Source organism: Populus alba, chromosome 7, assembly GCF_005239225.2.
Source record: "Populus alba chromosome 7, ASM523922v2, whole genome shotgun sequence".
NCBI lineage: Eukaryota > Viridiplantae > Streptophyta > Magnoliopsida > Malpighiales > Salicaceae > Populus > Populus alba.
The window spans coordinates 8,903,819-8,914,188 of record NC_133290.1 but is presented as its reverse complement, the minus strand read 5'-3'; the positions used below and the strand labels follow the sequence as shown (position 1 = coordinate 8,914,188).

The window sequence follows — 10,370 nt, the reverse complement described above, 5'->3', positions numbered from 1 at the left end:
TAATGATGATGCACGCCGGCAGCTTTACTCATTTATCTTCCCCAAATCCAATTGGCACGCCTGCCCCCACTAAAACCTATAACAATATTCTCTTCTCTCTTTCAATCTTTCTCATAGACAATGAAAAGCTAATCCACTAACCCCTTTGGTGATCTAGACCTTGTTATCTCTCCTTCTTTTTTAATCTTTTTGTCAGATACCATTTCTATTTCTCAACACTAGGAGCTAGCTCTTTCATGCCAACTTCCCAAGCTCTTACACATCAGAAAACGTATATTAATTAGTCATATCTCTCATGAGTTGATTAGAAAAAAAGGAAGAAGACTGGGCTAGCTAGATAAAAGAATATCCCGAACCCCACCCCATTTGATTCACATCGACTACAGAAAAAGAAGAGCACATTTAAACATGTAGGTATATACATGTGTGTGTGTGTATATATCCAACTACTTCAAGATCCTCTCTTTTATCATTCTCTACCCCAATATTCCCACAGTTAAAAACACAAACACCCATCACCTGACCTTCACTCCAAGCCATCCCCAACAAACTCCATCCGAATTCTATTGATGTGGGTCTCTGGATTTTGGTTAAATGGATACCTTGTTTAGGCTAGTTAGTCTCCAACAACAATCCGAACAATCTTTCAACTCTACTAGCAGAACCTCTAGTAGCTCTAGATCATCAAGACAAAACAATAACCACCACCATCATCACTATCAACAAGAAGACGAAGAATGCTTCAACTTTTTCATGGATGAGGAAGACTTCTCTTCATCTTCTTCTAAGCACTACTATCCTCCTTATCACCACCACCACCAACAACAACATCAACACCAAACCACCACCACCACTCCTACCACTACTACCACCAACACTAGCACCCCTTCTACTCACCATGTCCTTGATTCGGCTGACTTCTCTTTCTCCCCTTCTCATGACCTAAACTTTGAATTTTCCGGCAAGTGGGTCACCGATATCCTCCTTGAATCTGCACATGCCATCGCGGATAAAAACAGCGCTCGTCTCCAGCAATTGATGTGGATGCTTAATGAGCTTGGTTCACCTTATGGTGACACAGAGCAAAAACTTGCTTCTTATTTTCTCCAAGCTTTGTTTAGCCGCATGAACGACTCCGGCGAGAGATGTTACCGTACTTTAGCTTCAGCATCAGAGAAAACTTGCTCTTTTGAGTCCACAAGGAAAATGGTTTTAAAGTTTCAAGAGGTGAGTCCTTGGACTACTTTTGGTCACGTATCTTGTAATGGCGCAATTATGGAAGCATTTGAAGGTGAAAACAAATTGCATATTATTGATATTAGTAACACATATTGTACCCAATGGCCTACTTTGCTCGAAGCCCTAGCAACTCGCACTGACGAGACACCACACTTGAAGTTAACCACCGTGGTGGCTAGCAAAAGTAGTGGTAATAATATTGGTGCAACTAGTACAGGAGGTTTAGCTTCAGTTCATAAGGTAATGAAAGAAATTGGTAACAGAATGGAAAAATTTGCCAGGCTTATGGGAGTCCCATTTAAGTTTAATGTTATCCACCATGCTGGTGATTTATGTGACCTAAACTTAGCTGAATTGGATGTTAAAGATGATGAGGCTCTCGCTATCAACTGTGTTGGTGCTTTACACTCAATCACTCCAGCTTCTCGTCGCCGAGATTATGTTATTTCAAGTTTTAGAAGATTGCAACCAAGAATCATTACTGTTGTTGAAGAAGAAGCTGATCTTGATGGTCTGGATTTTGTCAAGGGTTTTCAAGAATGTTTAAGATGGTTTAGGGTTTACTTTGAATCATTGGATGAGAGCTTTCCAAGAACCAGTAACGAACAGTTGATGCTTGAAAGAGCAGCAGGCCGCGCTATCGTTGACTTAGTGGCATGTCCTCCATCTGATTCGATCGAAAGGCGAGAAACAGCCACGCGCTGGTCTGGACGCCTTCACTCATGTGGTTTTAGCCCGATAATTTTCAGTGATGAGGTTTGTGATGATGTACGCGCCTTATTGAGGAGGTATAAGGAGGGTTGGTCAATGACACAGGGTGGGGATGCCGGAATATTCTTGTGCTGGAAGGAACAGCCGGTGGTGTGGGCTAGTGCATGGAGGCCCTGATCATTGATTGGCCATGGTTTCGCTTTTCACTTTTCACTTTTCTTTTCTTTCTTTTTTCTTTTGTTTTTGCTTTTCTTCTTGTTTTTTTTTTTTTTTTTTTCAAAGTTAGTTTGAGTGATTGGCACGTTTGATGTGTTTATTTGGGCACGTGCATGGATTAAGGATTGGAATAGTAAATGAAGTTAATCAATTTTCATTGATCTTTGTTTAATTATCATTTGCGGTTATTTCTTATTTTTATGAAAAATAGCTTTCTTAATCATCATATAATAGAAACGTTTTTAATTCAACGATGTAAACAAATTAGTTGAGCATGATTTATCTTTGGGGTAAATAAATGATTTAATTATATTTGTGAGGTGTTTTTAACTTAAAAAAACATTAGAATAATTTTTTTAAAAAAAAATTTACACAAACACATTAAAATTATTAAAAAAATACCAATACAATTCTGAGAATAATTCTTTTTAATTAAGAGTTTTTTTCACAAAGGGAGAGGCGGGCAGGGTCCAACTTCGCATAGTCTCCAACATGAGTGTGCATTAAGACAAAAGGCAGGTACTCCTAACCACCATTGGTATATGCTTAATTTAGATGGTTGGCTTGCCCTAATATACTTTTATTTTTATCGATTAATTTTTATGTATAGGTCCAAAATTGAAATGGGTTTGGTATGTGGTATAATATATAAAGTGATATCTGCTCAGAATAAGGGTTTTAATTAATTAAATATCGAGCAAGCAAGCATGCACTGCTTAAACTATAGAAAGGTCGTTATCTAATTAGGGTCCTTAGAATCTGAGGACGGCTGGGCTGGGCTGTGTTTGGGAATCTCATAAAAAGTTGTTTAGTCATTAGTGGCCAACATCTGCTGTGTTGACATAGTCTTAGTTTCTTTGGCCTAGCATCTTTCACAGGGCTTTAGCAAAGACATGCCCCCACCACCACCTCTCTCTGTAAGCGACCAAAAAAAACTCTTTGGTGGCGGTCTAATAACGTGAAGGAGGGGCTACTATGGCCCACGAGAGGGGGGAAATATTATAATGGGAACTTCTTTTTAGGGTTCCCATCTCAATCTTTTGATGAGACTTGCCTCCTAGCTCGCTCCACGTTAACATTACCATCCCGTTTATATTGCCACTCCCTTTCTCTTTAAATTATCCATTTTCGTCTTTACGTGTGCTTTCAGTTGCCTATAGCATTTTAAAGGGAATTGGCCCATACCTCCTTTACCTTTCATTCTACTATTGACTCCTCCGACCAGCTCGCTGTCGATCTTGATTGAATATATGAATATATTTCATGGGACCAGGTTCAGACGGCAACGCGGTATTGAGGAAGTTTAACGGACCAATTCCCACGATGCATTCGGCTTTATGACCTGACAATAAAGGTAGAGAAAAGGAAAAGGAGATGATTCCCTTCCTTTTGTTAATTAGAAATATATCAAATATTGATTTATTTATTATTTTATGAAAGCCAGTATATGTATTAATGAAGGAGCAGTAGCCAAAAAGAAAACGGCTAGAGCAAGCATTTTGGGTGTTCCAACATATTGTTGTGTTTTGGAGAAAGAGCAGGCTACTTGTACAATTGTTTGAGCACCTCTCTATCTAGTTCTACCATTTATAAGGCTTTTCTGAACTCTTTTTCTATCATATTATTATTTTTACCCTTAATTATTTTTTATTACTGTTATTTGTTGCCACTTTAGTAGAAAATATTTCTTATCATGTGTTTGCATTAGACATTAGTTTTTGTGATATGCTCTATATACAATCCAAAAAAACAGACCACTACATTATAGTGAATGCGCGTACATAACATGGTATTCTCACAAAAAATTCCTATAACCACTCTTTGTCGAAATAGAAATTAAAACTATTTGATATCTTAATAAATTTTTAAAAAAAAATATAAGGATCAAAGGAAAAAATGAAGCCATTTTGTATTGTGCTTACAATTGAAATAACCCAAATATTTACTTAGGAAACTTATACAAAAACATAAAATTCCTTTTTGGTTTTTTAAAAGCTTTTGCTAAAATCCCAAATTTGTTTGTTAAACCTCATATTTATTAAAGTCCCTTGAAAATATGTTTTGAAATAACTCATAAATTTGTTTTTGTCGCTGTAGTGAAATTGTAGCATAATATATATGTTCACTTTGATAATTGACTTATAAATATTAATTAATCAATCACATAAATACCTCACTATTCAAAACTTAGTGTATTTGCACTACAAAACACCATCACAAGATTCTCTCTTTAACAAAAAAATCATATTGCAAGAGGAGACCTATACACATGGTTGTCACTCAAAAGATTACTATTGGCGTGAAACTAATCTCTTTTACTCCATTAGTTGCCGCTCCTTCCCTTGCATGTAGAGGTAAGCAAAAAAACCGAGAAACCAAGAAAACTATAAAAATAATAACCGAAAAAACCGAACCGTAAAAATAACCCGATTAAACCAATTAAAATTTTAAAAAAACTGACTAGTTCAGTTCGGTATTGGTTTTATAAGTCTAAAACCAAATCGGAAAAAAACAAAAAAAACCAAGCCAAACCGGAAAAAAAACTAAGCCAAAACCGAGCCAGACTAAAAAACTGAACCAACCCGAAAAACATTGAGCCAACCCAGTTTGAATCGGTTTTTTTCCTAAAAAATAGAACCAAACCGAACCGAAACCGGCCGGTTCAAACCGGTTTTGGTTTTTTTTTTTTTAAAATCAATTTGATTACTTTTTTTTGATAAAAACCGAACCGAACCGAATTTAATCACCCCTACTTGCAAGCATGCACAAGCACACACAAATACCGAGGGATTGTCGATTAGTGCAACCTATGAAGTTTGATAGCAAGCAATAAAAACTACCATGATATAATGCACCCACAAATGAAACCATGTTCATTCCATCTTCAATTTTGAATTCAAGCAATAGTTTAACAAACCTGGTAGACCCGCTATTATTTGAACTTGTCTTTTTTTTTGTAACCATTTAAATTTATCCTTTTTTTAAATAAAAGAATTAAATTCATAGAAGGTAGTAAATTAAACCCATAAACAATTTTAAAAAGAAAAAAGTCAGTGGTCAAGTGCATAATTCTATTAGAAGCAAACTCAACAAAAGGAAAACATTATTCTTAATTTTTTAGATTCTTTTGAATAATAACACGTAAAAGTTTGGATAAAGTTTTATTCACTATCTCAGTTTATCCATCTGTTTAAGGATGACAAGTTATCAAAAATAAGAGTTTAATTCCCAACTTTCCCTACAAAGTCTTTCATAAGTAACTAAGAAACTTAACATCACGATCTGACACTATACTCTTAGGAATGCTATGCAAATGTACAACCTCCCTAAAGAACAAGTCTATGATATGAGATGCATTATTTATCTCATGGCATGCAATAAAATACATTATCTTAGAAAACCTATCAACCACAACAAAAATAGAATCTCTACTTTTTTTGACTTAGGTAAATATAAATAAAATCCATAGAAATATCTACCCAAGGTTTAGTAGGCATAGACAATGGTGTCACAGATTTGTTACACATTCCTTTTCATCTTTGACCAATAAAAATGCTCATGCAATACATCTAAAGTTTTCATAACTCCAAAATGCCCCATTAAACCACCCCCATGTGCTTCATGAACAAGCAATTCAAGTAAAGAACTAGCAAGAACACGCAATCTATTCTCTTTGAACAAGTAATCATTCATCAAATAAAAATTACCAAAAGTCAAATGTTCACCTGCATTATAAATCTTGGCAAAGTCAGAATCATTAACATATAATTCATGGTGTTTAGAAGAACATACATGTACGAAAATGCATCAGCCACTATCTTCTCTTTTCCTAGCTTATACTTGATTACGTAAGGAAACATTTCAATGAATTCAACTCATTTTGTATATCTCTTATTCTACTTACCTTGTCCTTTCAGATGCTTCAAGGACTTATGATCTGAATGGATTACGAACTCTTTTGGCCACAAGTAATATTGTCATGTCTCAAGTGTTCTTACCACTGCATAGAGTTCTTGTCATAAGTGGGATAGTTCAAGGTTGTTCCACTTAACTTCTAACTGGAATATGCAATAGGTCTCCGATTCTACATCAAAACAACACTTATTCCTATTCCAGATGTATCACATTCTATTTCAAATGCTTTTGTAAAGTTAGGTAAAGCCAAAACAAGTGTAGAACATAATTTCTCTTTCAAAAGAACAAAATCCCATTCTTGTTCCTCCCCCATTTAAACCCAACTAACTTTTTTACAACTTCATTCAAGGGTGTAGCTAATGTACTGAAATCTTTCATAAAACGCCTATAAAAACTAGTTAACCCATGAAAATTCCTTATCAATTTTGGTGTAGGTCAATTCCGGATGACCTTAACTTTCTCTTTATCCATCTTGATACCCTACGCAGTTACAACATAGCTAAGAAACATAATTTTCTCAATGCAAAAGGTACACTTTTTAAGATTAGCATATAATTTCTCACTACGCAACACATTAAGTACATTATGCAAATGATCAAGATGCTCAATTAAGTTTTTACTATATATTAAAATGTCATCAAAATACACAACCAAAAACTTACCTATAAATGCACACAACACATGATTCATTAAATGCGTAAATGTACTAGGTACATTTATATGTCCAAATAACATTACTAACTATTTATACAAATCATGCTTAGTCTTGAATGTTGTTTTCCACTCATCACCTTCTTTCATCATAATCTGATGATACCCACTTTTCAAGTCAAATTTAGAGAAAATATAGGATTCATGTAACTCATCTAACAAGTCATCAAGCCTAGGAATGAAATTTCTATACTTTACCGTTATGTTGTTGATGGCTCAGTGACACGACCAAAAGATTGATGTCTTCTCCCAAGTGTAAGAGTGTCAAAGTAATAAATAACCTGACAAGACCAGGATTGAACCACAGAGAGTTTAATTGTATAAATTATAGACAACAATAATACAACAACAACAACTATAATAATAAAGAAGAAGAAGATGAAGAAGAAGATGATGAGAACTTTGAGATGGAAGATTAATGTAAGGATTAAACAATGATAAAAACAAATGTTAAGGTTAGAGGATCCACTAATGGTATTTCAAACAAGTATAGTATAAACTCTTATTATTTAACTGGAAACCACATACAAAGAAGGTTCTAATCAGATGATTTATCATTAATAGCTCATTATAAATTATTAACATGATCATATTAATTATCTTATTTAAGTAACATCAAACTTTTAAATATTGTTAGGAATTCATGATGCTAACTTATGTTAACAACAAATTAAGTTCCTTTCATAGCACAAGTGTAGGTAAATACCATACGGTTGGGCTATGAGAGTGTCAAGCATTTGTTGTACCAAGTGTTATACAACACAAATCTAGATTAACCATTTAACAAGCAAGGTATTAAGAATTAGTAAGATAAAAAGATAAGACATGTTAATATTAAACATTAAGGTCCATGTTGAGTTTACACTATACTTATTCTTACACCATTAGTGTAACCTTTTTACCTTGACATAATAAACTTAGCTAAACATAATGAAGAAGAGAAACATAAATAAACAAAACAAGAACATAAATAAGATACAAGCTAACTAAGTAAAGGAAAGGAAATGAAAAGCATAAACAAGATATTAATGAAAGCAAAACTTAAGAATTACAAAAAAAAAATATAAATAGAGAGAGCAAGAGCAAGTTCTTGATCTGAACAACCAAGCCCCCAAATGCATGGCAAATGCCTCCTTTTATAGGACAAAATTTGGAACTATTGATTTAATGACTAATTGTTGAGTGGGTGGCCAACTCTTGACTTGGTGAAAATCCTTATCTTCTTGTCTGAATAAAACGTCATTGTTAGCATCAAAACTAGAACCACCTGTACTCATGAAAGTTATAGGAAATTGTCCTATCTTTCTAGGAAAAAAAATTTAGGTCATTTGGACTTCTAGAACTCGAGATATGGGCTGAACATTGAACAGTGTTTTGGCTGTAGAACAGATTCGGACTTCTCCGTTGTTCCTATAATTTGGACTTGAAAACGATCTTTTTAAATCTTGAACTCCATATGAAAGTTGTAGGCCTATGTCTTACCGAATTTTTCCAAAAATTTGATGTCATTTAGACATCTAGAACTTAAGATATGACCCAATTATCGAACAATGTTCTAGTTTGAACTGCACCAACATCTCTTTTCTAAGTTCGGTCCTCTCTTTATCCTTTCAATTTCAATACTTAAAATCATCAATCAATCATTTCATTTATGTGATAGGCCTGCATTTAATATGAACATTTGCCATAAATTAAAGGTATCTTATATTATTAGGTATGTTATTATAAAACATGATTTAGTTAAGGAGTTATTGATACTTCAAGTGCAAAATGATGATATAAAACCTTGATAAAAATGCACTTTTAAGTACTAATCACTCAACAATCAACACACATCCTCTATGTTTCATCCTTCTTAGGTACAAGTAGCACGAGTACAACACACAGACTAATACTCTCATGAATGTTCCCCTTTTCCATCAATTCATCAACTTGCCTTTAAAGCTCCTTCGTCTTCTCGGGATTACTTATATAGGCTAGTCAATTAAGGAATTGAAGCTCCAAGCACAAAATTAATTTGATGTTCTATCCCTCTCAATGGTGGTAATCTGCTAGGAATATTATCGGGGAACAAATCATCAAACTCCTGTAACAAAGAAATAGCCACATTAGAAACACAATGGTCAATCTCATTAGTATTAAAACAAGCCTCCTTGTATACAAGTAAAATCATTAGCTTGTTAATGAAAAATGCAAATCTAACCTGACCCTCTCTAGCATAAAAAATTGGTTGTTTCTTTGGTTTTTTCCACACAAATCTTGCTATAATTATTGACTTTCTTCACTCTTTTTTTTCTTTGGGTGGTGGCCGAATGTTTGGGTGGATTAGTTTTGGGTGGCTGAATGGGTAGATATGGTGCTTTAGGATCTAGTCGAATTTGATTGTCTTCTATCCCTTTGTTCCTCACTTTGATTTTCTCTCTTTATAGCCTTATGCTCACATTTTAACTTTATTTGATCATCATACATTTATTTGAGTGTAAAGGGTACAAGGGTGATGGTTTTACCATCTTTAACAATTATTTCAAACACCATCATTTATTGTCTTCCTATCATATTTACATGGTCTCCCTAATAAGTTATGACTTGTTTGCATTGATACCACGTCACATAGAACCTCATAAACATACTTCCCAATAGAAAATGGAACCACAACCTGTTCAGTAACCTTCACTTCCCCACTACCACTCAACTATTGCAATTTATATGGTTTAACATGTTTAACAATACACAAATCAGTTTACTAACAAGGGTGGTACTACAATATTAACACAGCTTTCACTATCTATAATTAAACTACACAACTTGTTTTATACATAGCAACACATATGGAAGATGTTCTCCCTTTTTTTATTAGTTTCATCTTTCTTGATATAAACTTGAAGTGTTCGCCTTATAACCAAGGACTCCTCAACTGATAATGCTAACTCATCCCCATCATTATCCTCCAATTATGGCATACCTTCACAATCAAATATGTCATTTTCATATTGAATATCACCATTATCTTTAATCATCATGATTCTCTTATTTGGACAGTCCAAAGCATAATGTCCGTATCCTTGACACCTGATATAAATAAAACAATAGTCCTACTAATTTAAATAAGATTAAAGTCATTTTTTAATCTGGTGGCAGAATCAAAACTCAACTTCAAATATATAGTTCTCTCTTGTATTAATACATCGAAAGTCATTCTGTATATCACTGGAAAGCTATGGATGTCTATTTTCCAATAAAACTAAAATCGCATTAAAATTCATTTCATAGCTTTAGTTATGACCAAAATAATAGTGAAAGATCAACATTAGTATATTTGAATTTTCTTATTCCAGTCCTTTTGTAATGTGTGAATAAGAAAAGGACCTATAAACCCTTCTTGAACATAAATAAATTAATTAAGGCTTGTACTTAATTATTAAATATCTTTTTGAATCCACCTTAGCCCATGTATCTTGATGAAGTCTATTGAAAGTCTCTTTGAACCACCTAGTTGTTTGGTTTAGGGTCGTTAGTAAACCCGACATGTACTGATTTTATCAAAGATTCTAAGGATAAGTGACTATTTATAGCTAGAA

At 33.9% G+C, this 10,370-nt stretch overlaps 1 protein-coding gene across 1 annotated transcript; it reads left to right on the top strand.

Moving 5' to 3' along the window:
- The first annotated feature begins 229 nt into the window (after positions 1 to 229).
- LOC118045593 (protein SHORT-ROOT) lies at positions 230 to 2,325 on the top strand. The gene has a single exon (XM_035054262.2). It carries the CDS (start codon positions 595 to 597, stop codon positions 2,125 to 2,127), a length of 1,533 nt encoding a protein of 510 aa, XP_034910153.1. The 5' UTR covers positions 230 to 594; the 3' UTR covers positions 2,128 to 2,325.
- Positions 2,326 to 10,370: the final 8,045 nt, after the last annotated feature.